Below are 27,680 nucleotides of genomic sequence, written 5' to 3'. Positions count from 1 at the left end.
TGGCCTCACTCAGTGGGTTAAGAATCTGGCGTTGCCTGAGCTGTGGTATAGATCACAGATGTGACTTGGATCCCGTGTTGCTGTGGCTGTGGTATAGGGTGGCAGCTGTAGATCCGATTCAACCCCTAGCCTGGGAACCTCCATATGCCACAGGTGTGGCCCTTAAAAAGCAAAAAAAAAAAAAAAAAAAAAAAAAAAAAAAAAAAAAAAAAAAATTGAGGTGAATTTCCTAAGACTTCAAATAAAGTTCCTTGTTCTTTGCAGATTTGATAACTGATTATTATAGGACAACTTGTTGGTATGAACTTGAGCAATTAGGCAGCCTACTTTATGCCTCTTATTCTTGAAAAATTTAAAAAAAGCTTGAATAACTTCCTCCTTATCCAAATTAGACTAATTTTACTATGCAAAAATCTGTCTTTCATGATACATCTATATGATAAAGTATATTTCAAGTTCCAATTCAGACACATTCACCTGTGTATAAGGTGCAAGAGCAAATATGCATAGGGAAACCATAATAATTTTAGAGTTTACTATGTGTGGGGCATGATTCTGAGGACATTGCTAATATTAACTCATTTAATTTTTACAACAATGTCACGAGGTAGATACTATCATTCTCCTCGCTTTCCAGATAAATTTAGACATAGAGAGATTAAGCTACTTAACCAATGTCACCCACCTGGTGACAGAGCTGTAATTGCAGACCCAGGCATAACAATTAGATCAGGAGATTTTTTTGCCTTTTCTCTTCTATGATAAGGACACATCTCTTAGCTTTGTAGAGCAGAAGAATCAGTAACATTTCACATCCACAGCACATGGCCACTGTAAAAGGAGCTGCAGAAGCTAAGTCTGCATCGGACTGTGAAAAAGAAAGCTGAATAATGGCAAAGGCTAAGAAACTATTCAGGACCCCACCTTCGATAGCAACCGTTTTACAAACAGGAAGAGGCAGCATAGAAATTTTAGCAAAAAAGTACCCAAACAACAAACCCAATACAGGAACTAACAGACCCAACAGAAGCACCTCTAGATTAACTGTTTTTAGAAACACGAATCCCATTCTGAAAGTCAAAGAAATCCCTACAAACATTAAAATAAAACTCAGAGGTCTAATGATTCTCTCCAGGAAGGTTGCTTTTTCGGGGAGTCTACGCTTAATGAACATTCCCACTGATATGGGGATAAGTATGAAAAGGAGAGTCGACATAATTTTTGAAATAGGAACATGAAGTGTACCTGATAACCCTAACATCCTGCTGTATATATACGAATTGGCAGGCATCGCTATCAGGGCTAGTAATGTTGACGTGCAAGTCATCAAAATGGCCAAAGTGACATCTCCTTCCAGAAGCAGAGCAAAGAGATAGCCCCCACCCCCTCCCGGGCAGGTGCAGGTCATTACAAATCCAAAAGCCTGTGCCTCAGGCAATGCCAAAATCTGCGTCAAAAGGAATCCACAAAATGGCATAAGAAAAAACTGTATGATTGCCCCAAGAATTATTGGCAAAGGTCTCTTCCATACCATTTGAAACACCTGGAATTTGATCTTGCAGCCGAACGCACATTTATTTAACAGTATCATTGGTAGAAAAAGCATTAGGATGTTTCTGTCCATAAGGTTTGAGGCCTGTAAAAAGTTGTCTTGTCTCGGTTTGAGCACTCTGACTCTGACATTCTTTATTTCTTCAATGAGTCTTTCTTGCCTACCTGCGGAATCCCACAGCTGAATGGTTAAATTTGTCTCTCCGTTTTCAACCGTCACCAGGTTTATGGTAAAGTTCGTAACATCCGATGAGGTCTTGGTCACATTTACCACTTGCAGCATTTTAGGATCTTCCAGCTGCACAAAGAGGTAGTTGGAGTTTGGTTGTTTACCTCTGTAACTTGACCTTACAACAACGGTTTCTTCAGTCTTTGTGAAAAAAAGTATTTCAGTCTTTTCGACATTTGGAAAACTGAGAAATGATTCCTTTGCTTCTCCAAGAGTCTCAGACGACAAAAGCAGGACAATAAAAAGTTTTCTGATCATTTTGAAAGCTTAAATAAATCACACGGGTAGAACCATTTAAAAAACTAAAGAACATTCTTCGTGCAGGTATCGTGGTGCCGGTCTGAAGTTGTTAGGTAAGTTGTTTTTGCTGGATCAAGGTCCAGTAGGAGGGACTCTTGTACTTTTCAAACAAATCGAAAGCTACCTAATGAGTGACACAACTGGTTCAACCTAGTTAGAAATGTAAAAGCCACAGAATTAAACAGGTTCAATTTATCACAGCAGAAACCTAATCTCCTTCCTTCTGACTTCCTCATTTCTGGTCCTTGAAACACAGCCTCCTTTTTACCTGAATTAAAACCCTCAGTGTCACCATTTTTGAGTTCTCTTCCTTCCTAAGGAAAATCAACACTAAAAGCAGAGAGGATCCAAAACTTTTAAATAGCTATTGAGAAGAACTACAGCCTGGCATTACTATTTTATTTGTTCAGGTCAAAATCAAATAAAAATTTACAAAACAGGTATGCTAGGGCCCTGAGCTAGGAGCTCAGTATACTGCTCCAGCTAGGTGTCTCTTCTCTCCTGGAGCTTAGGCTGGTGGCCCCTTATTATCTAGGAAACTGCAGAGCTCATAAATGGCCTTGCAGCATCCTTAGTCAATAAGAGTTTTCCTACAACTCTAAACAGGGATTGTATGTATATAAGGCAAAAACCGTAACTGTTCATCTTGTGCTTAGGTAAGAAAACAATTTCCTGGAGTTCTCACTGTGGTGCAGTGGGTTCAGAATCCGACTGCAGCAGCCTGTGTCCCTGCGGAGGTACAGATTTGATCTCCAGCCCGGTAAAGTGGGTTAAAGGATTTGTCATTGCCACAGCTGTGGCTCAGATTGGATTCCTGGCCTGGAAACTTAAAAACAACAACAAACCACAATTTCCTGAATGGTTATCTGATAGTTTGGCAACCTGGGGAAAGCAGATAGCTGGACCCATGGTCAAAGGTACAGCCTGGTTAAGGGGCCATTCATTACATCTGGACACTTGGACCCCGACACAACGGGGCAATGCAAGGCCACTGGGACTAATTCCAATCTCTTATTTCTTCCTTGTAACACTATTCTCTATTTACAGATAGTGGTAAGGACGTTCAATTGACCAAAATGAGGTGATATCCATGTGTCTTGGCTGCCAGGAATGAGGAAAAGTTATCAGGCTTTTTGGACTTCAATCTAGACTCACAAACCTTTTCATTTTCCAAATAAGAGCAGGTGGTTTTGATGCTAAGCAGGAAAAAAAAAAAGACAACAAAAAACAAAGACAACAACAACAAAAAGACAACAAAAAACCCTCTACTACAATTATTTTCTAAGCTTACAGATATAGTAGTCTTGAATCTATAACCATTTCAGCAGATCTTTCATGTCATCATGACAAAATCTGTGTCAAATGCAAGTGACAGTGACATATTAAGTATTTTAGATCATAAAATATTTGCTCCTTGAAACTTGCCAAAGCAATTTCTGATATTTTTTAAGTTTTAAAAAATTTGACTTCTGCAGGTTGATCTTTCAAATACAATAGACTTTATATTCCATAAATTTTATTTCCATGCGAAGAAGATACATTGTATCAATGTGGAAAATGGGGACTTGGAACTGATGTTTCTGTGGTATCTGTTAAATTCCCATAGAACTTCCCCAGTTTAAAAAGACAAAAACAAACATAAGACAAGAAATTTATTATGTTTTATTTTTGTCCACCACACCAGCCCCAGCCAGGGATAGAACCTGTGTCATAGCACTGACAACTCTGGGTCCTTAACCCACTGAGCCACCAGGAAGCTTCAAGAACTTTATGAAGCTAAAGCTACCTTTACAGTCATGTGACCAAATACCTTAATGGACAATTTTTGTCACCCAGGTTAAAGAGGTGAGGAATGTAAATTTAGTTTTCCTTAGATTCCTGCCTGCAACCTTTCCCCTCCTTCAGTTTCTCTGAAGTTTCTCCTTATCAGAAAACTTTGCCAGAAGCAAACCTGACAAATCTCAAAAAAATCATCACTCGTGGTTTTTTTTTTTTTTTTTTTGTCTTTTCTAGGGCCACACCCTTGGCATATGGAGGTTCCCAGGCTAGGGGTCTAACCAGAGCTGTAGCCACCAACCTACACCAGAGCAGCAGCAACGCAGGATCTGAGCCGCATCTGCGAGCTACCCCGCAGCTCACGGCAACACGGAGACCTCATAGTTCCTAGTCGGATTCGTTAACCACTGAGCCAAAACAGGAACTCCCATCACTCATGTATTTACTGGCTGATTACATCAAACTGAACCTCATTTGTATCATAGTGTAGTTACAAATATTTATCTGAATTCAAAATGTTTTTCTATGTGTGGGTTTTCGACTTCTAATTCCAATTGTCTGTGAACAGGTGGAAAACATACTAAGGTGAGGTGAGTTCAGTCAAAATTGAAAATTGTTTTAAGCAGACTCTATTGAAAGCCCTAAGAAAGCTATCCGATTTCAGAGTAATTTGGAAGTGAGACACTAGGGGGATTTTTCTCTCACCTGCCATCTTGTTCTTCTTAGGAGATGCTCATGCTGGAGCCCTTGGTCATGAGAGCTTCCAAGAAGGCTGGCACTCCTGTCTCTTCCAGACCAGACCAGTTTGTTCTACTCGCTGGGACCAGATGCCTGATGCCATAAGTCCTCCCTCCAAGTGGCTCTGTGTCCTCTACTCATTGACAAGACCTCTTCTTCATTCTCTACCAGCCTTATCACTCCTCTTCTCACCCCCATTGGTATTTTTTCTGGTATATTTAGCTTCAGTTCAATTCATGAGACATATGTTAGTCACTACTATGTGCAAGTAATAATGACAGATGTGAAGGTATTAGTTTGTATTAAAACTTTCTGGTATCTAGGGATATAGTTAAGGGTTACTTCTACTTCTAGTCTTACAGTTTCTGATAAAAGGGCTACTGGAACATACCTATACTTACCATCTAGTCATCTGGCACATTCCACACTGCTTTGTATTATAGTTTTAGATATGTATACATCTTCTCATTGTATCCACCATGGCAATTAGAATGAAGTACCTACCTACATGGGACTTGAATAACTAAGTTAATAAGGGACTTGAATAACTAAGTTAATAAGTAAATGTGTAAGTCAGAAGTTATCTCTATTCCCTGCATGAAAATAATAGGAAGAAAGAATTAGAGAGGAAGTGAATATTGAATTTATTCCTTTAATTAAACTTAAAGCCACTATCCCGATTGCAAAATAGAAAAGGAACAAATAAAAAATAGAAATAATTTCTATTCCTTCTCTATAGTAAATAGTACTTTGTTGAGCATAGATGGAATACATTAGTGAGAAGCCTTAATTTTTTATTTTTTATTTTTTTGTCTTTTTAGGGCCACACCCATAGTATATAGAAATTCCCAGGCTAGGGGTCAAAATTGGAGCTGGAGCTGGAGCTGCAGCTGCCGGCCTGCGCCATAGCAACACAGAATCTGAGCCGCATCTGCAACCTACACCACAGCTCATAGTAATACCGGATCCCTTAACCCACTGAGCGAGGCCAGGGACCGAACCTGAGTCCTCATGGATATTAGTTGGGTTGGCTACCACTGAGTCATAACAGGAAATCCGAGAAGCCTTAATTTTAACATGTTGGTAAAATGTAATCATTCTGGCATGTGTTTTGCTTTGGTGTACATAAAGGGCCTGTGATGAAGTCGAGCTATCCTATCTTTCCTCTCATTTGTAACACATCCACACAGATAGAAAAAAGTGAATCCCACTGGAAGGGCTTTTTATCAGAGACATGCTCCAAAGCACGTAGGTGACAAGAGAATCATTTTTCCTTCCTAGGCCTGAGATTCTTCATCCACAGACTTGGAAGAATGAATGAGATGACCCCTACGTTTCTATGATGGTATACACATCGATTTATACATCGTGATATAGGCAGATAGTAAGACTATACTTCTTGGCCCAGTGATGTTAGCCTTGGTCCTGTGTCTTGCTTATAGCAAAAGTGATACAAAGCATCTCCTAAGACCATCTCTTTCTTCTTCTGCCATAAGAAGCAATACCCCCAATAGCATTATTCCTTCATCTTAGATTGTGGAGGAGAGTCACAGCCAATCAACAGCTGACATTAACCAAATGAAAAATACATCTTTGTTATTGTTACTACAGCAAAACCTAATAAAAGTGAATTAGATACAAGAATTTGCTAATAATTGAATGTCAGTTCATAGTTAAACTTGAAAACACAAAAATTCAAATTCAACTTAATAGAAAACTGATAATTAAATTATGACATAATGGAAATAAAAAGTAACTTTCTCTTTTTCTTTTTTTTTGGCTGCACCTACAACATGTGGAAGTTCCCAGGCCAGCGAATGAACCTGTACCACAGTAGCAACCTAGGCCACTGCAGTGACAATGCCAGATCCTTAATCCACTGCACCATAAGAGAACTCCCCCCAAAAATTCAAAAATAAAAAAATTTATAATACTTGCAATAAAAGAAATTGATTAACATTGAATTTTCCTTGTGATTCCTGGTTTGAATCTTCAAAGACTATTCCAAGTAAGAATCCACATTTTTTAAAAACTGTTCTTCATCATTAAGATATTCCAAGATAACATTTCCACCATTATATAAAGGACAATCCTCCTTAGCAATCCAGGTTTCCAAAATATGATCCAAGGGTAAGGCTTCTCCTGAGGTAATGTGACACAACCTCAATTTCTGTTAAGAGACAAACACATCGTACTGTAATAAATAAACATGCTTTATAGAGTATTCTAAAACTTTCAGGGAAAAGTTCTAACTTGCTGTTACCTTAGCTGTTAATTTGTTGTTGTCATTCTTAAGACTGGCTAAAGAAGCTGCAAAGTCTATGACCTTTCCAATGCTCCATCGTTGGCAAAAAAACATTGGTTTGCTTTTCTCTTTGCTCCCCTTAGGTAAGAAGACCTGAAAGTAAATTCTTTCTGTCTGTAAAAATGAAAAGTAAAAATACAGATTAGAGGAGTTCCCGTCCTGGTGCAGTGGTTAACGAATCTGACTAGGAACCATGAGGTTACGGGTTCGATCCCCGGCCTTGCTCAGTGGGTTAAGGATCCAGCGTTGCTGTGAGCTGTGGTGTAGGTCGTACATGCAGCTCAGGTCCCACGTTGCTATGGCTCTGGCATAGGCTGGCGGCTACAACTCCGATTAGACCCCTAGCCTGGGAACCTCCATATGCCTCGGGTGCAGCCCTAGAAAAAGAAAAAAAAAAAAAAATCAGATTAGATAGATAATGTAGACAATCTGTTTTTGTCTGGTGACATCTCTTCCTCTCTTCCCCTGGTCAGAGAAGGATTACCCTCTAAAGATACAACTTGTAGTGGGAATGCAATCAGTAGTACACCAGCCACCTAAATGCAGGGGCAAAGGATCTAAGACACGAGCCAGGATGATCTTGGCAAAAATAAGCACATGACCTAAGTTAGGCCAATCAAGGTCCTTTCCTGGGATTTTACATTCAAAAGCTGGTCAGGGAGGCGCAATATTTTTGCAGAGTTTTTTTGAGTCTTGCTGAATTAAACCTCGAGTTGCCTGTGGCTATCCCTCATGCCTTGCAGCCATGCATGAACCAATGTGGAAGAGTTTCCAGTGAAAAAGAATGAGTCTAACACACAAAGAAAGACTTCAAGGAAACAGATGGCCTCTTTCAACAGCATTTAGTCCCAGAATTCAGGCATTCCCTGAGATCAGATCAATGCATTACTCCTCACTATATGGAAAAAAAAAATTGTTTTGTGTAAGCTAGTTTATTTCTGTCAAGTTTCTGTCACTTGTGATTGAAAGACTCCTGATACATTTAACATTTCAACTGGAAGACCTTATTACGTATTTAGAGACAGCAGGACTTTTGAAAACAAAGACATTTAAAAAACATTAAAAAAAAAAAGATTAGACAAGCACCATATCAACAAAAAAGAAAGATTCAGACATTCAGGGATGGTTTCTCTAGTATACGCGCTGTATATGTTTCCTTTATATTGAATTTTCTTGCTAAATTAACAAATGTAGGAAACAAGAACAGGAGCAAAGCTTCTTGGCTTCTGATCCTCCCTTCTTCCTCAAACTCCTTTTAAAAGTTCTGGCTTTACAGACCAATTCCTACTACAACAATTATTTTGGCATAACTAGAGCACCTTTAAGTTGTAGGGAAAGATCACAGTTATTTTAAGAAATAATAGATTCAACACAATTTCCATCTTAGCACTAAGGAATTTAGATTTGTTAAATACCAGTAGAGTTGAGTTATTACAGATAGCAAGTATTAAAAGAAAACTATTGGAAATTCAAGCTTTGGACCAACTCTATAATCTCACAGTCCTTGGTTTAAAAACACAGCAACAAGAGTATAAATATGGATAGGGAAATTAAAAAAAAAATTTTGCCACACCCCCAGCATATGGAAGTTCCCAGGCCAGGGATCAAATTCGAGCCACAGGTGCAACCTATGTCACAACTGCAGCAATACCAGATCCTTAACCCACTGCGCTGGGCTGGGATCAAACCTGTGCCATCAGAGACAACGCCAGATCCTTAACTTGCTGTGTCACAGAAGGAACTCCTGAAGAGAGAAATTTAAAAACACAGACCCTCACCTAAAAATAAAGAAATATAAATATGTCTGAGAATCCAAAAATGAAACAGAATGCAAAACAATAGCAGGTAGGCTGAGCCACAGGTTTTCAGGGCTCTAGAAGAGGAAGAAGCAATCAAGAGTTCAGCTTGTGAACTGAACAATGCTGCACAGTGATGGGGCACCTGGGTCCAGCTTGGAACAAGGGCTCCAGGAGTGGAGGCTTAAGAAGTTGCTGCTGAAATGGAATTCCCGTCATGGCTCAGTGGTTAATGAATCCGACTAGGAACCATGAGGTTGCGCATTCGATCCCTGGCCTTGCTTAGTGGGTTAAGGATCTGGCGTTGCCGTGAGCTGTGGTGTAGGTTGCAGACACAGCTCAGATCCCATGTTGCTATGGCTCTGGTGTAGGCCGGCGACTACAGCTCCGATTCAACCCCTAGCCTGGGAACCTCCATATGCCGCGAGAGCAGCCCAGGAAATGGCAAAAAGACAAAAAAAAAAAAAAAAAAAAGAAGAAGTTACTGCTGAATGTTGACTTAGGCTATTGCTTACAAAGGCCGACATTTACGGAAGCAGAAAATCATAGATATAACCTCTTGACACTGAATAAAGCCAAAGCCCTCCAGCTCAGTAAATAGATAAGTTGGAAAATCTCTGTAGAGCAGAAGCACAAACTGTCAATCTCAAACTTGGGCTTGGAATAGAAGTCCTGGGTAGGTGGGCCTGGGGAAGAAAACGTGAGACTGCTGGCAGGGAGAGGTGAGTGAAAACAGCAAAACAGACACAGAAAGAACCTCTTACTTAACACAAACATGCAGAATCTGTAAAATGAAAATTTCACAACTAATTGAAGGTTAACTTATTATGGGTAGGTAAAACTAATTAAAATTGAAAAAGTTGTTTAGGATGTACAATAAAATAAAGAATAATATCTATAAAAAAGGAACAAGAAGTTATAAAACCAAAACAGGCAGAATTGAAACAAGAAAAGTTAAGACTGGAGTCCCTGACATAGCTCAGTGGGTTAAGAACCCAAAATAGTGTCCCTGAGAATGCAGGTTCGATCCCTGAACTTGCTCAGTGGGTTAAGGATCCAGCCTTGCTGCAAGCTGCCATGAAGATGCAGCTTGGATTCAGTGTTGCTGTGGCTGTGGCGTAGGCCAGCACCTGCAGCTCTGATTCAACCCCTAGCTTGGGAATTTCCATATGCCACAGGTGTGGCCCTCAAAAAAAAGAAAAGCTGTGACAATACAAAAATATAGTTTCTGAAATAAGAAATTCAAACAATAAATATCTATATTCTTAAATAAAAAGGTTTAATTGATTAGAAGATGGATTTGAGGCAGTCATCTAGAAGGCAATATGAAGAGACATAAAATATAAATCCCCCAAATATATCTAATAAGAGTTTCAGAAGAGAAGAAAAGGAAGCAACAATTAGAGTAACAATAACTTTCCAAGAACAAGAGATGAGTCAAATTTTAAAATGTACCTCAAGGGTCAAGGTGGGTAATTAAAACAAATCCACACCTAGAAACATTGGCACTGAAACTGGAAAATATCATAGATAAAATCTTAAAAGCTACAGAAAAAAAAAAACAAAAAAACAGAGAGAGAAAGATAGACTACCCTAAAGCAACAAGAATAAGAACTACAGCACACGTTTCCTGAACAACAGACAAGAAGCCAGTGAACAAGTGAGGGAAAATAAGGGCCATTTCAGAAAAAAAAAAAGACTGAAAGAATTTGCCAACAAAGACTCTTACTGAATGAACTACTAAAGAATGTACTTTAGCCAAAATAAAATGAGCCTTAAAGAAAAAAGAAATTTACAAAATATATTGGTAAATTTAAATAGCAACTGACTTAAAAATAATCATGTATGAATAAAGATAATGGGATGGGGGATACTCAACTGCAGAAAGCATGTCAAGCTCCTTGTCTTATTCAAGAGGACATAATACCAAGTAACTATATATTTTGAGAGAAAAATTAGTATTTAATGATATATACAAAAATTTTTAAGTAAGCACATGCCTGTTATCATCACTATTATAAAACATTATATTGAAGATTATATATAATGCAGTATGAGAAAGTGAAATAACTAGTATAAGTATTAAAAAATAAAAACTAAAGCTATTTGTCAAGGAGATGTGATTATATACCTAGGAAATCAAAGGCAAAAAAAAAAAAAAAGATCCCAGAAAAATCCACAACAACTTCAAAATAAATAAAAGAATTTGATGATGTGATTAAACAAGATGAATATACAGAAATCAAGACACTTTTCCTCTATATTAACAGTTAAGTACCTGGAAATAGAGGTAAAGGGAACATTATCGAAATAAAAGACAAGAAATAAAGTTCTTAGATAGGAAGACGATGTGATAAAAATGTTACTTCTCTCAAAATTAATACATAATATGTAATGCAAATGCAGAGAATCCTTCAGGAATGATCCTCAGTCACTGCTTGTTAAGAGACGCTGCTGGGAAATTAAATTTTATTTCACTTAACTACATAGAAATAACTCAATAATACATTAAGGAGGTTTTGCATCAGTTCTTGCACCTGGTGGGCAGAGAGGGCACCAAAATCCCCAATAAAAGAGGAAGAGGCCAACAGGGAATAAAATCCTCCTGAGAATGGCATATCAGCCTTCTTACAAATGGCAGAATTCTCACTTCGTGTAGGCACTATTATTAACAGCTTACATCCTTGTGGGAAACTTTGAAAGATGTGAGAAGCCACATTTCTAAGATCATGCTGTGTTCTCTCTTGCTTTTTATAATGATTACTCTCAGTTTCTCCATTTTTACAGAGCCTACATTCAGTTATTAGCTTGGATCCCACATTGCTGTGGCTGTGATGTAGGCTGGCAGCTGTGGCTCTGATTCAACCTCTAGCCTGGGAACGTCCATATGCTGCAGATGCAGCCCTTAAAAGCAAAAATAAAAATAAAAATAAAATAAAATAAAGATAAAAAAACAAGAAAACCAAAACAGAAATGAAAGAAAAGACAGACTTTTTCTTTAGAACATTGATATTTCAATGAGAACACTGATATGTCAATGAGATATATTAAGCAAAATCAAGTTATCTGAAAGATTTAGAAAAAAAAAGTTTCCAAAGTGGGTTGATCATAGATAAAGGGTTAATAATATCTATTCTACTCTAAGAGTTTCCACAAGTTGCCCAAGCAAAATAAAAATAAAAATAACAACCCCAAAGAAAAATGATCAAAGGATATATATGGGCAATTTAGGGAAAAGCCACCACACATGGACAATGAACATATTAAAAGAAGCTCAAACTAAAGCAATTAGGACATATCCTTATAGCCATGAGACTTGAATACATTTTTAAAAGATGATAAACATAAATAGCTACTAGAAACCGTGTGAGAAGGGTACTCTCATGTATGGGCACCAGTGGCAGTGTATTAAACACGGTAAGGATGGCAGGCTCTGACCACGTGATTGATCTTAACAACACTCACTTCAGATTACTCATCTGTGAAATAAGGATAATAATGTATCACAGGACAGGTGTGAGTGTTAAGGGAGATAAAATCTAGAGCCACAAAACAATACTTGGCATAATATAATCAGTCAATAAAGGCTGACTATTAGAATTACTGATGGTAGAAAAGTCATTTGTTCCAAGGTCTTTGTAAAGCAGCTTGGCAACATCTAGTAAGGTTTAAAATATATATACCCTCTGGCCCAGCGAACATGCTCCTGGGAATTTATTTCACAGAAAGAGAAAACCAGATCAAGGCCATTTAGCACAGTAGCCAAAACTGGAAACAAAGTGGATATTCATCAATAGGAAAATGGCAATATAAATCACATTACATCCACATCATGGAATATTACCCAGCTTTCAAAGAAAATGATTTAGAACCATATCAATTCCCTTAGGAAAATTTCTGTTAGGCACTAATGAGAAGAATATATGGAGATAAAAGTATATCTAATCTAACATAAATCTGCTTTATTTTTATTTATAGGCTTAATCACTGTCTGACAGTGTAGTATGTTTAGTAGCTGTGTCATCCTACTGGAATATAAACTCCATATAGTCAAGGACTTTGTTGTATTTACGGTTGTATCCCCATGACCTGATATAAACAGGTATTCAAAAAGTGTTGACTGAATGAATATGATGCCATTTTTATTAAATAATGGCTCTAAAACACTCTTCATGCCTTTGCATACATATACAAGTAGGCATTTTCATTTATGTAAAATTATACAAAAGTACATAAGCATATATACATGGGTACATATATTATATACATGTAAATAATATAGATAAGTACATGAATGTATACACACACAAATATTAACGATGCGGGGGAAAAACACACACAAATATTAGCAATGCAGGGGAAAAGTTCTATCTACAAACCTGCCTCATGCTCCATGATAAAGTGTTCAGTGTGTTGAGAATATGATTTCTGAGCCAGCCCGCCTGGTTTCAATTCATAGTTCTCCACTTACCAGCTTTGTTACTAACAAGTTACTTAACCTTTCTGTGCCTCATCTATTAGGCAGAGTGCTTCACAAGTCTATTGTGAGGATAAAATATGTTAGAAGAGGGCCTGGAACAAACTAAGTGCTAAAGAAGTTTTTGCTACTATGTTTTAAGTAACAACTATGTCACTATTGACACTTTGGGCCAGAAAATTCTTTCTTGTGGGTGCTGCCCTGTGCATTGCGGGATGTTTAGCAGCATCTCTGGTCTTTACCCACCAGATACCAGCAGCACTCCCATGCCCAGTTGTGACAACCAAAAATGTCTTTAGGTATTGTCAATTGTCCCCAAGGGGGCAAAGCCACCCTCAGTTGAGATCCAGTGCTTTAGTGGGATAGAAATGGGCACAGCAGGATGTGTTTGGTTTTTTTCCTTTATGCAGCTTTTAAAAGTTACACTTTTTAAAAGTATGCACAATCTTTGCAATTTTAAAAACATCAAATGAAGGTTTCCAAAAAGAAAAATATTAAACATAATCTATTGACTAAAAGAAGACTATACTCAATGGTTTCTAAGTCAACAGAATAAAAGGGAATACAGAAAACTCAATGGATACAAAGGATGACTGGAAAGAAATACATAATAAAAGGAAAAGGATGATGAGCAAAAAACATAAGATGGAAGAAATACATTCAAATGCACATGATTGTAATAAATATAAATGGGTTCAACTCACCTATAAAAGAGATACTATCAAACTGAGTTAAAAAAAACAAAGTCCAGCTATATGCTGTTTACAAGAAATGCCCTAAAAAGAAAATAACACAGAAAAGTTGAGTATAAAGGGACAAAGACATAATAGTTAACTATTCACCAAAAGAAAGGTAGTAAAACCATATTATTATAATTCAAAATAGGATTTAAGGTAAAATTCATAAAGAAGACATAATGGTGAAATTCAATGTACCTGCTAATATATAACTCAGCAAAACTATTAGAATTACAAGAAAAAAATTGACAAAACCACAGCTACAGTGGGAGATTTTTTTTTTATTTTTTTGAGCTGTGCCTGAGGCATGCATAAGTTCCTGGGCCAAGGATTGAACCCATACCACAGGAGCAATCAAAGCCACAGCAGTGACTGCTGGATCCTTAACCCACTGAGCCACCAGGGAACTCCCCAGTGGGAAATTTTAATACCACCTGTTTCAGAAACTGATAGAGCAAGCCAACCAAAGATTAGAAAGAACACACACACACACAGCCCATAGACAGAGAGACTGCAAGTGAAATAATAAATAGGAAAAAATGTAAATAATTGGTAATTTGAGTAAATGATATAAAAAAATTCTTTGCACTATTCTTGCAACTTTTCTGTTTGAAACCATATCAAAATAAAGTTACAAAAAAAAAAAAAAATATATATATATATATATATACCTGAACAAATAGTTGGAAAAAAAGTAAGTTCACCATTCAGTGTGAGAAGCTGGAAAAAGAACATCAGAGAAAATCTAAACAAAGCAGAAAAAAAGGAAATAATAATATAAGCAAAATTAGTGAAGCAGAAAACAAAGAAATAATAGGTCAATCAAAACAAAACATGATTTGCTGAAAAAACTAAAATATAAATTAAAAAAGTAAACACAAACCACTAGCAAGACTGGTCAAAGAGAAATAAAAGTACAAATGAAAAATATTAAGAAGGATTAATAAAATACACAGTAGAAATTTGGGAATGTAAGAGAATAAACTGAAAAACTTTATAACAATAAACTGAAAAATCAACATCAAACAGATATTTTTCAGAAAATGTTATTTACCAAAATATATTTCAGAAGAAATAGATTATTCAAATAAACCAAGAACTATTTAACATATTAACATAGTATACAAAATTCTTCCCTCAAAAAAAGGCAAACTTGAAGGTTCTACCTACTATTAACAAAACTTCAAGAGCAAATAATATCCAACTATTTCAAAGAATAGAAGAGGGAAAGCTGCTCAACTAATTTTGTTTTTTTGCTATTATAATATCAAAAGAAAACACTAAATAATATAGTAGTAACTCAGTTTAGCAGTACATTTTAAAAGAATTATATACCAGAGTCAAGTGGTTTATGTCAGAATATGTGAGTGATTCAACAACAAAAAAAATTGATCAATGTAATTTATCACATTGATAAGGAAAAAAGAAATTCAAATCATCTTACTAGACAGAGGAAAAAAAAACCTATAGGAAAATTTAATATTTGATATAAATTCCTAGAAAACTAGGAATAGAAAGAAATAGTTAACCCAAAGAAGGATACTAACAAAAAATCTACAGCAAATATAAAAATGTAATGATGAAACTATAAAATATATCTTGCATTAAGGATCAGAAATATGATGAAGTTACCTGCACTTATCCATATTATTCAGCACTGTTGTGGAGATTTGGCCAATGCACTAACACAAACAATTAACAATGAGAAGATAGAAGAATAAAAGAAAAGAAAATTTGAAAAAAAAAAAAAAACTTTCACGAAACTGTCATTTGCAGAAGATGTGACTGCACCAAAAACCATGCCAAGAAAACTACAACTTATGAGAAATACTAGGAGTTTATCTGCTGGGTAGAAGGATATTATACAACAATCAGCAATAATCAATTTGGAAAATGTTGATTAAAAAACTACCATTTACAATGGCAGCAAAAATTATGAAGAGGCAAAATATAAACCTAATAAAAGATATATCAGTGTGTATGGTAAACATTATAGTATATTATTTAAAGACATGAAAAGACCAAAATAAAGTTAGATAGATCCTGGAGATGAATGGGAAGGGTAAAATTTTAAAGATGTCCACTGTCTCTTAACTTAAAATTCAGCACAATTCCTATCAAAATCACCGTTTCACAGAATAGGACAAAATGATCCTAAATTTTTTTTTTTTTTTTTTTTTTTGGTCTTTTTGCCTTATTCTAGAGCCGCATGGTGGCATATGGAGGTTCCATGGCTAGGGGTCTAATCGGAGCTGTAGCTGCTGGCATACACCATAGCCACAGCAACGTGGGGTCCAAGCCATGTCTGCGACCCACACCACAGCTCACAGCAACACCGGATCTTTAACCCACTGAGCAAGGCCAGGGATTGAACCCACAACCTCATGGTTCCTAGTCGGATTCCTTAACCACTTTTAAGGAATTCCTTAAAAATTCCTAAAATTTTTAGAAAAGACTAAATGGCCAAAACTGGATAAAGGTGAAAGCAAAGAATGAGCTGGAGAGACTTGTCCTACTAATCATAAAGGTATTACAATGAAGATAGTTTGATACTGATGCAGAAAGATCAACAGATCAAAGGAACAGAATTGAGATACCCACACTAGTCCCCCATATACCGGACAATCTGGTGTATGAGAGGGGTCATTATAAGGATGAAGTCTGCAATGTCTTATGACAACAGAGACTGGTGGCTTTTTGGGGGTGGGGGTTGGCTGCACCTGTGGCATGTAAAAGTTCCTTGGCCAAGGATCGTCTTATGTTAGGACAATAAGTAATTCATTGGGTGGAAGGGGGAGGAAGAAATCTCTACTTCTACTTACTTACAATTAAATTCCAGATGGAATAAAGAACTAAACAATAAAGTAAAATAAAATTTTTAAAGGAAAATGAAAGAAAACCACTTATTTTAAAAAGCTAGCTATAATGGAAAAAATAAAAATCATTAAAAAAGTATTAATCTTAAAGAAATCATTAATGCATTTGAGTGTATTAAAATCTTAAGTCTGGATCACTAAAGAGATCAAAAACAAAGACAAGCTACAGACTGAGAGAAGATACGTGTAACATATTTAATCAAAAAAAGATTAGAATTCAGAATATATAGACTCATAAACCTTTTTAAAAGTCCAGCCTTCCCTCCCAAAATGGACAAAGGATATGAAAAAATAATTCACAGAAGAAAAGCCAAACAGCTAATAAATTTATACCAAGTAACTGAACTTCAATAATTACAGGAAAATTCAACTTAAAACCTCAGTGACTTATCTATCATTCCACATCCATAAGATTGGTGTTGGCAGGAAACTGAATCTCTCAGACACTACAGGAAGGAGATAAATCAGTCCAACTACTGACAATAAAAAGCTGATAATATTTACTAAAGCTAAAGATGAGTAAACCCCATGATCCAGCTTTTTCATTTCTAGGTATGTTCCCTAGAGTAGCATTTTTCAATCTGATGGTCTCAATCCTTTGGGGGCTATAAAATCAACAATGTTTAAAATAAAACAGAATAAGAAACATCAGAGTATATACACATACTTGTAAAGCTAGATATTACTTAATGAAACTGTGTTAAGGTATATATATATAAATGTACTGGGTTGTTATATAAAATGTAATTGATAATATGGAGTTTTAAAGAAACTGCCCTAGAGAAACGTTCCCACATGTACACAAGGATGTTCACTGCTGAATAGTTTATATATAACAAACAACTTGGGAAAAAATCTGAATTGTGTTCATTAAGACAATGGGTAAACTGTGGTATACTCATACTATAGAGTAGTGTGAGCTATCAAAATGAATGAACTAGATGTACCAGCATGGATAAATGTTTAAAAAATGATAGCAAGGGTAAAAGAAAAAAGTTGAAGGATACATGTGGTTTACTGCTATCTCTATAAAGTGAAAAAAAAAAAAAAGCTCATGAAACTATTATTTATGTAAACTTGTACCATGTAATATTAGAAATGAGACATAGCAGGTTCTGGTTAGTTGTTACTTAGTGGAAGGGAAGAGTAAAAAGGGAATCCCAACTGTATTTGGAACTTCTATAAATCTCCAAGACCAACCTGTGGCAATGATTTATCTCCATCAGCATGCATCTTTAATTTCATCAATGCTACCTTTGCAGCTGTTTCACTATTTTTTGCACCTTTCCTTCGTTTACTCGCTGTTTCTCCTGTCTTGGAATCTAAGAAATAAGAATAAGCATATAAGCACATAAGAACTTTTACATTTTCCAGTTTTGTTATTATTATAACAGAAATGGCCCTGAAATGTGCATGGATTACACATAATACAGATATATAGAGACTATATTCATTTTATAGGTATTATACTTTAATTACATGATTAATGGAAAAATAGCATTGAGTTGACCTAAATAATCTCCACATCAAAAAACTCTGCTATGTGCTTCTTTCCAACTTAAACCTATTTAATCCAAAGCATCAACTAATACTTCCACAGAGAACTTTACGATTTGGTTATAGAAGATCTTAATTTAATTAATTTAATTTAAAGTACTACACTTAGGAAGTTCCCATTGTGGCGCAGCAGAAACCAATCCGACTAGTATCCATGAGGATGTGTGTTCAATCCCTAGCCTGGCTTAGTGAGTCACTGGTGATCCGGCATTGCCGTGAGCTATGGTGTAGGTCAAAGACACGGCTTGGGGCTGGCGTTGCTGTGGCTGTGGCATAGGCTGGCAGCTATAGCTTCAATTTAACACCTAGCCTGAGAACTTCCATATGCCACGGGTACAGCCCTAAAAAGAAAAAAAAAAATTTTTTTTTAATTAAAAAAAATAAAAATAAAGTACTACACTTAATATAGAATGAAAATTCAGCTGATCTAACATGTTGGCAGACAAGATTGGTATAAACAACAGATAAATTCTTTCCTCACATCTCAGATTATCAATAGCATTCATAGGACAGCTGAATAGGCCTCAAATTTAATCTTTAAAGAATGTAAAACACTACTTTAGCCTCATGAATAAAATCTCTAGCCGTGATGGTTAACCATAAGCAGTCCAGTAAAAGAGACCATCTGGTAGGTTACTTCCATAGAATTTCCAATTTTTCATTTGTTTAGGTAAGTCTTATGAGAAATACTGTCATAAGAATGTCATCAAAATCTACAGCAAGTTATAAACACTGGGGCTGCTAGTAACACCTTCTGCAGCTGGCACGCTGATCCAAGAAGTAGGAGCAGTAAGGATACAACAAAACAAGCTTTCCAGATACTTGCCAATAATGTCTTTAACAAGTTTCTGAGTGGCAGCCATACGAGGCTTAGGGATTTCCAATTTTTCACATTCATGATCTGACTGATGACGGTGTCTATGAGCAACAGAAGAATGACACTTGTTCATGTATTTGCATAGACTTAAACAGATATACAAAGTTTGAAATGGTCTCAGTGATTACCTCAGGCAAAAATTCTTCTCACAATAAGGGCACACAACTGGCACAAGCTCTCTTTCAGCACATTCCTTGAATGAGCATGGGTAAGATGTATGTGTATCTGACTTCAGTCTCTCACTGGTTACAGTCACCTGAAAATGTAGAAAGGGGGACATGGCATTATATTTTATGTTTAAAGCAAATCAACAAATCTATTTTGGATATTCATATGATTTTTGCTTAAACTTATAAGAGCAACTCATACTTCAAAGAGATCATAATAAATATTTGTGTGAGAAATGATTACTGTGCTAACTGCTCTACATACATTTTCAAAGCTCTCCTACTGCAGTATACTTATCTGCTAAGTCAAGTTAAAATGACTATTTAGTTACTCTCCTTAATTTTAGTCTTCTTTGTAATGTACTACACAACAATGCCCCCACAAGGATAGGCTTAGGTAATCAGCCGATCACTCCTCAAATGGCAAGTCATATCTATTTCCTACTCTGATTTTAGTGGCTAAAATATATGTAAAAGAACACTTAAAATTATACATTTATCCATGATACAGATGATTAAAGACAGTTTTCACATTGAGATATTATTCTTCATTCTACATTTAATATTGTTTTACCAGCAAATACTATATTAGAGGAAAAAGATTTTATGAGGGTTTTTTTTTTTTTTGGTTTTTTTTTTTTTCAAATCCAGATCACTTGGGCTATTTTGTGTATTAAGTAACAGGTTTCTAGAGTTTAATGAACTCAGCTGACCCTTAAAGAACTCAGGGGTTGGGTACAAACCCTCCATGCATTTGAAAATCTGAGTCTAACTTTACAGTCAGTCTTCCACATCCTTAGTTCTACTTCTGCAAATTCAATGCATTATGTAATACTGTAGTACATATGTAGTGGAAAAAAAAATCCAAATATACGTGGACCCACACAATTTAAACCCATGTTGTTCAAGGGCCCATTGTAATTGCTTGAAATTACCAGAAAGTTTTCCAAGAGGCATTCCTCTATATAAATGACAGTTATATCTTACTGGAATTCTTAACTATTTTTCCAAATTTGTTCCAATGGTCTAAAAGTATAAGGGTTTTTTTTTTTTGTTTTTTGTGGGGTTTTTGTGTTTTTTTTTTGTCTTTCTAGGGCTGCTCCCTAGGTATATGGAAGTTCCCAGGGTAGGGGTGGAATCAGAGTTGAAAGTTTCAGCTGCCTGTCTATGCCACAGCCACAGCAATGCCAGATCCGACACACCGTCTGGGACCTACATCTCAGCTCAAGGCAACACTGGATCCTTAACCCACTGAGTGAGGGCAGGGATTGAACCTGCATCCTCATGGATACTAATCAGATTCGTTTCTGTTGAGCCACGATGAGAAGTCCGAAGATTTTTATTTCACTTTTTAATTAATAAGATTTAATTGAGAGACATCTATGAGAGATATTCATGGAAACCAACTTATAGAAGAAAAAGGAAAGCACAGGGAAGATTTACAAGCTGTGTAAGAAACACCAGTATGTTTACCATGACAGCATATGAGTATTTCCTTCCAATTAACCCTAAATAATGCCAATATCTTGGTTAATTTTTATTTCCTTCAAACAAATCACCAAGACTTCAATGGGCTAGATTTTGACTAAAGCTCATGTAACCTTAATTTTCTATAATTGAGTGAACAGATGAAAAATCCTTGGTAAAGTGTTTGGTAAAATGTGGGGAGGCGTAAATATCAACTGCAAAATGTGAGGCAGATACTTCTTCCCCAATGGGGTGAATTCAGTTTAACTTTCTGCCTCTCTCTGGATCCCAGGGAGGTGGAACAACTTCTCTGATTACAAATTTGAGAAAAATCACCTCAGGCTCAGCTTTTTTCTTTTTTTCCTCTTGGAACTGATCTTCCCTCAAGGAGGCCTAACCTGGTGCAGCACTGCTGTGACTGGTGGGCAAAGCCACCTCACTCTGGATTTCTTTTACAGAATTAATTGGCTCTACACTAAGATTCATTCTTCAATTTATTCTTCATCAGTGATAAAGATGATATTTTGGTTTCTATTTAGTACCCCTTTTTAATCTCTTGATTTGGTCAGAATTAGGGTAGGGATTTTGTTGGGCTACAGGTTTGCTCCTGGTGACTTAAGGCTGATGGAGTCAGAAAAATTAATCTTAATATCAGGCACCAATGAGAATGAACAAAACAGCAACATAAAACTGGAGGGAGTTTATAATAAGGATATTCATTTCATTATATATTTATAAATAAAGAGCAAAACTGGAGGGAGTTTATAATGAGGATATTCATTTCATTATATATTTATAAATTAAGAGCCTAAAGCTGTAAGTAGGCTACTCAAACAGAACTGAAGTATAAAGGAATAAGAATTAGAAGAATAAAAATATATTAAAAAATTATCCTTAAGACAAACTGAGAAAAATGGTAATACATAATCAGTTTAGTATGCCAACTTTAACCTGCAAGACACTGGTTTTATTTTTATTTTTTGAAAGTTCCTGGTCAGGGGTTGAAACCACACCATGATGGTGACAACATCAGATCCTTAACCTGCTGAGCCAACAGGGAATTCCATTTTGGTTTTATTTTTTAATTTTTTTTTTTCTTTTCACGGCCATAACTGAGGTACATGGAAGTTCCTAGACTAGGCTGCAAATTGGAGTTGCAGCCGCAGCCTATACCACAGCCACCACAACACAAAATCTGAGCTGCACCTGCAACTTATGCCCAGCTTGTGGCAATGCTGGATCCTTAATCTACTGAGTGAGGCCAGGGAGTGAACCTGCATCCTCACAGAGACTACACCAGGTTCTTAACCAAATGAGCTATAATCAGAACTCCAACATGCTGCTTTTAAAATGAATGAAATTCTGAATGAAAGTACATAAATACAGATATGTTTTAACAGGAGAACTATTAACATACCTCAGGACAGCTATGTGACTCCCTGCTCCTGTGTTCAAGGCTTAAATAATAATAATAATAAAAAGTGTTTTATTTAAATGCAATCAATAATGTACTTAAAGATAGCTGCAGTAATTTTAGACATTTTAATGGTTAGTAGCCTTAAGATTAATTACACTCATATTATATTAACAACTTTGTGTATAAGAATAAACTGAAATGACAGATAAATAGGGAGCATCTACAGTCTCAAAAGTATTAGAACCCTACTATTCAACTTCAATAGTAAGTACAAACACTTCACCACTCTCAATTACCTTGACTTTGAGTGTTTTACGGTGTGTGAGAATACAAAGAATCTTTCAATTCCTTTCTCAAAAAAAAATCCATAATAAAATATCAAGGAGTTCTCTAGTTCTGAGAGACTGAAAAAAAATGAATTATTTTTATTTACTTCTTCTTCTTCTTCCTTTTTTTTTAAACCTTTATGGCCACACCCATTGCACATGGAAGTTCCCAGGTTAGGGGTGGAATGAGAGCTGCAATTACCAGCCTACGCCACAGCCACAGCCACAGCAATGCAGGATCCAAGCTGCATCTGCAACCAACACCACAGCTTATAGCAAGGCTGGTCCTACACCCACTGAGTGAGGCCAGGGATCTAACCCACATCCTCATGGATACTAGTCGGAGTCTTAACCAGCTGGGCCACAATGGGAACTCCTTTATTTACTCCTAATAAATCTTTCTGTACTATCTTCTGAAAAGAATTTATTCTTTAAGTGCTCCATTTAATAAATTAAATGCCTAATACTTGAAAGTTTAACTGAAAATACATGTTCCAAAATTTTTGTTTGTTCCAAGGTTTTACTTTGCATGTGATGTGTGTGCAAAGAACAGGTAATATCCAATTTAAGGAATGTAAAGCTCGGCCTCTTTTCATTTTATTAATTAAAGACTATAATCATAACTGGATTTTTTTTCTTTCTATGGCCACATGTGCAGCATTATGGAAGTTCCCAGGCTAGGGGTCAAAAAACTGGATTTTTTTTTTTTTTAACCATATTCTTTATATTGTAGATATGTTCTCTCCTTGAGATACTAAAAGACACAAGTATTACTTTTACATAAATATCACACACATAACCCCATTTTTGGGAGTCTACAGACTAGCCATATATTTGCACAAGTAATCAGAGCCTATGACTATTTTTTTTTCCCAAGTGATTACTACAATGAATATCAGGTATCAATGGATAAAGCAAAAATTATTTTAAATCATTCTGATTCTGCTTTTCAGCAATAAATCTCATATTATAAACACTAAAATTATTCCCAAATCCTGCATAAGAACTTAACTTACCAAAATATTCCTGAACAACCATCACATACAAATGGAAGAAAATCTAAAATTGAGGGAAAATGTTATATGTTCTGGTCAGTATCTGATTTTGATTTAGTTTTCTTAAGTAAAAGAATCTTAAAGTACCAATCTACAGCTATAGGGGAACCTTCCTTTTTGAATAATATCCTAGCATAGCAAGCAGTGGTTAGACAAAAGCCATCACAACCTCCAGCACTCAGAAAGTAACTAGATTGTCAGGAGATAAATGCTACTTATAGAAGCATGCTAAATCAGAAAAAAAAAAAAAAAAAAAGTCCTGAGTTTTTTTGTGTTTCCCTGAATTACTAGGTATTGTTTCTGAGGACTGTGTATTGCAAAAAAATTTCTGCATTTGAAGTGACAGTCCTGGGTTTCAATTTCCATTGCTTACTAATCTAGCAATGCTGGACAAGTTACTTAACAGAAGAGCATTGGTATAATATATAGAATACAGTATATGGTGTATTCATGTACCTGTACATACATGCATACAAAACAAAAGCTCTATTATTAGGTAATATAGATAAAAACAGACATAGATATAAGTATATTGCGATTGTGTGCATATGTACTTGTGTGTATAGGTGTGACTATACCTATGCTATACGCCATAGCTTCTTTATACAGTAACTGTAAAAACCAAATGAGATATATGTAAAAGAATAGTAGTATAACAGTAACTGTAGGAGTTCCCGTTGTGGCGCAGTGGTTAACGAATCGACTAGGAACCATGAGGTTGCGGGTTTGGTCCCTGCCCTTGCTCAGTGGGTTAACAATCCGGCGTTGCCGTGAGCTGTGGTGTAGGTTGCAGGCGCGGCTCGGATCCCGCGTTGCTGTGGCTCTGGCGTGACCCGGTGGCTACAGCTCCGATTGGACCCCCTAGGCTGGGAACCTCCATATGCCGCGGGAGCGGCCCAAGAAATAGCAAAAAAACAAAACAAACAAACAAACAAAAAAAAACAAGTAACTGTAATTAACAAGAATAATTACAACAGTTAACTTGTTTTGAATCTAGTCAACTCTGAGAAAAATCCTGGGGTAACTAGGTAGAGATATGTTCAAAGATTTCCAGAAATTAAATAGATGGATTGCTTTGATACTGCAAAATTTAGTTCTGAATTGTTTCTTTCCTTGCTGTTGAGGAACAACAAAGAAACAACAAAGTTAGGAACAGTACTTTTGGAAAACACATGAAAGTATCCATTCTTAGATGTGGCAGTTAATCAAGAATACAATCATTCTCTAAATTGCTTTCAATGTACCTCGTATTAAATTACAGTATACAGCCAAGTAAGGCTGGATATTTCTTTCTTTCTTTTTTTGCCATTTCTTGGGCCGCTCCTGCAACATACAGAGGTTCCCAGGATAGGCGTCTAATCGGAGCTGTAGCCACTGGCCTACGCCAGAGCCATAGCAACACGGGATCCGAGCAGCGTCTGCAACCTACACCACACATGGCAATGTCAAATCCTTAACCCATTGAGCAAGGCCAGGGATCGAACCTGCAACCTCATGGTTCCTAGTCGGATTCATTAACCACTGAGCCACCACAGGAACTCCAAGCCTGGATGTTTCTAATCACACCACTTTTACAAAACGAAAACAAACACTGCGCTTTAGAGAAAGTTACTATTGCTCCCCAAAGATCTCACCCTACAGGGTATCTTTACCAGAAAGAGAAAGAAGAGCTCCTATTATAATCCAAAGGGACTCTTGGATATTTTTGCTTGTAGGACAAGAGGGCCCAAATATAGCTCTTCTCTCACCTGAGAAATGAGCTTAATGAACAGTCACTGTTCTCCTGAAAGCATGACACTGTAAGCATCTGTTTCATACCAAAAAAGTAGGTATACATTTGTCAAAAAGGGAAGAAAACTTAAGTACCTAATACTCCGCAAAATGTTTGTCTCTTTCAAATTGGAAAAATGTACATGCGTGCAATTTTGAGACTTGGGTGACCAACTAAATATTAGGTGCAAACCAAGAGGAGCCAGTGGGAAGAGTTAAGATCAAGACAACTTCCTGACAGCTGACACCATCCTTCTTATCCATCCAGAAGCTAGGTGAGATTTAGGATACTCACTTAACATACCCTGAATCTTAACTCTCTTCACTAGTCCAAAGGAGCTAGTATCTGGCCTCATTCCAGATACTTACATTTTAAAAAGACACCTGAAGTTGGAAAGGAAGATGAACTATGCCACAAATGGTAGATATCATGGACTGCTGGGGGTAATCAGGTATACCTGAATTAAGTAATTTACAGTTAAAGTCTAACTGGCTAAGATTCCCAGTGAAAGGTCTGCAAGGAACATAAGTTCTTGCCTGCTTCATGGCTAGAGATGACAACCAGTGGTGAAAGATGCATATCAGAGTGCCTTAAGTAACAAGAACCCAGCAGGGATTGTGTCCTTTTGCCCACCGCCCACAACAAGTATCACTTATCAATTGTGTGGCACTCCCACTAATTCTGAGCTAAACCCCAAAGTCCTTCTCAACAGTAATCGGGTCCCTGCTACCAATGACGGAAGCTGCAATGCGAGATAAAACCTATTTTGCCACCCGATGTAGTATGAGCCAAAAGTGATTGCAAACATTTGGGGAGAAAGCGAAGTACCAAAGACTGAGCATTCTGTGTGGCTCTAGCGCTTCCGGAAAGTGCGGGTTTCCCATGTCCCTGAGGCCTGTGCCACACCACCCCTGACTATGGGATTGATTACAAGGCCCCTCACTTCAGTGGGGAGAGATCATCACCTTTTACTGCTCTTAAGTGCAGCTAACTACTCTTGAAAGCTTTTCTGTGGGAAGGACTGTATATTATACCCTTACGTGGTCCCAGCACCAAAAGAAGTGCTCAGTAAATGTTTGCTGAAACAGGGATCATCAGAATCTGAGGGACAAGCTGAGTGAGCTCAAGGATCATCTGGAAGAAAAGCTAAGGGCCTTCTCACTAGAAGCTCCTGAGCAGTCCGCGAAAACCAGGTTAGAAACTGATTTCACCCAACTCCTCCGTCTGACAGCCAAGGAACAGATAAGCAAACAAAAAGTTTGGGAAAGGCATGTGGCTTGCCCAAAGTCGCAGGGGCAGGATCAGAGGGGAACTCTCCCGACTCCCAGACCAAAGCGCTCCCCCGCCCCTTCCCAGAGCTCATCAGAAAGGAGTGGGCGCGATGAGACTTCCTGGCAAGGCGCCCTGGAAAACCAAAGCTAACATTGCAAGGTGTTTTCAGGAATTTCATGGTTCCCTTCCAAGGAGACCAGAGGTCTCCCAAAATCTCAAGGGCAGCAAAAACAGCACAGACACATCTCATTGCAGACCCACGAGGGACACGCCCGCCCTAACTCCTGAGACTCCGCCTCAGCCCACCGCCTCCCGTCATCCGCTGCCTCCGTGGAGGCAGAGCGGCGTCCGGATCTCCCGCGGCCCGGGGCTAGGGGCTCCTCGATCACCTCGCTGGCGGCAGTGTTCCACCTGGCAGTGCTGCCCAATGTCCAACTCAGCCATCTCCGTGCGCGGCGAGGGGCGGGCACAGCCGGGGGGCGGGGCGAGGGCGCGCGCGGTGCCTGCTGGGAGTGGGGGCGGGCCCAAGGGCGGAACCTACAAGTGGGGTGGGCTGCGGAGCAAAAGTGGTCTGGCTGCTTTCCTTGCTCTGATTTCTGTGTATTTGCTCCCTGGTCGCCTAGGGAGGCAGACGGAGGAAAGGGCTGTTGGTCTGATATTTCCGGGCAGGAGTCCTAATGCCCAGTCCTTAGGAAAATACCCATCTGCCTTTTTGGAATATCGCGTACGTGGGTTTCCTCCTGGAGTCCCGGACGGCCTCACAAGGATTTTGTTGTTGTTGATTAAATTAATATAACGCCATATCTCTAGGAACCAACACAGTTTGGCACAAGTATATGCAAGAATCAAGGGAAGGAGAACTGACACTGGTTCAGTTCTTGACTTGTCCTACACTAGTGTTATTTGATTGTATAGTTTAAAGTAAATGCTCCTTGCAAGGGAGTCAAACTTTTTCAAAAGTAAAGTTTTCCCTCCTTCCCTCCCTT

The 27,680-nt window shown here is 37.4% G+C and overlaps 2 protein-coding genes across 7 annotated transcripts; both read right to left on the bottom strand.

Moving 5' to 3' along the window:
- Positions 1 to 415: 415 nt before the first annotated feature.
- Positions 416 to 2,135, bottom strand: SLC10A5 (solute carrier family 10 member 5). Its single transcript, XM_021089172.2, has one exon. It carries the CDS (start codon positions 2,036 to 2,038, stop codon positions 725 to 727), a length of 1,314 nt encoding a protein of 437 aa, XP_020944831.2. The 5' UTR covers positions 2,039 to 2,135; the 3' UTR covers positions 416 to 724.
- ZFAND1 (zinc finger AN1-type containing 1) lies at positions 1,550 to 27,151 on the bottom strand. 6 transcript variants are annotated; one of them, XR_014843071.1, is made up of 10 exons: positions 27,084 to 27,151; positions 23,613 to 23,655; positions 22,271 to 22,310; positions 19,348 to 19,475; positions 19,169 to 19,260; positions 17,986 to 18,107; positions 14,581 to 14,654; positions 13,877 to 13,948; positions 6,858 to 7,013; positions 5,227 to 6,764 (listed from the first exon to the last, which is right to left on the bottom strand). XR_014843071.1 is itself a non-coding variant. In XM_003361194.5 (8 exons), exons 1-8 carry the CDS (start codon positions 27,136 to 27,138, stop codon positions 6,594 to 6,596), a joined length of 807 nt encoding a protein of 268 aa, XP_003361242.1. In that variant the 5' UTR covers positions 27,139 to 27,151; the 3' UTR covers positions 1,550 to 6,593. The 6 variants fall into 6 exon arrangements, 4 of the variants coding, with proteins under 4 accessions (XP_003361242.1, XP_084877323.1, XP_084877322.1 ...); XR_014843070.1 differs by lacking the exon at positions 14,581 to 14,654; XM_003361194.5 differs by lacking the exons at positions 13,877 to 13,948; positions 14,581 to 14,654 and having other exon boundaries at positions 1,550 to 6,764.
- Between the last annotated feature and the right edge of the window lie 529 nt (positions 27,152 to 27,680).

Source organism: Sus scrofa, chromosome 4, assembly GCF_054392235.1.
Source record: "Sus scrofa isolate SSC_HxYL_T2T_F1_AM1 chromosome 4, Sscrofa_HxYL_maternal_Yorkshire_Landrace_v2.0, whole genome shotgun sequence".
NCBI classification, from domain to species: Eukaryota; Metazoa; Chordata; class Mammalia; order Artiodactyla; family Suidae; genus Sus; species Sus scrofa.
The sequence above is the reverse complement of the archived record's forward strand: the minus strand, read 5'-3'. Positions and strand labels throughout refer to the sequence as shown.

What these genes read in the sequence shown, in the direction of transcription:
- SLC10A5 (XM_021089172.2), bottom strand. Translation starts at nt 2,038, where the DNA reads ATGATCAGAAAACTTTTTATTGTCCTGCTTTTGTCGTCTGAGACTCTT.
- ZFAND1 (XM_003361194.5), bottom strand. Translation starts at nt 27,138, where the DNA reads ATGGCTGAGTTGGACATTGGGCAGCACTGCCAGGTGGAACACTGCCGC. An exon ending in GGTTGTTCAGGAATATTTTG is followed by an intron (nt 22,311 to 23,612) that starts GTAAGTTAAGTT and finishes TTATTATTTAAG; the next exon opens with CCTTGAACACAGGAGCAGGG. An exon ending in ACTTGTTAAAGACATTATTG is followed by an intron (nt 18,108 to 19,168) that starts GCAAGTATCTGG and finishes CTTATTTCTTAG; the next exon opens with ATTCCAAGACAGGAGAAACA.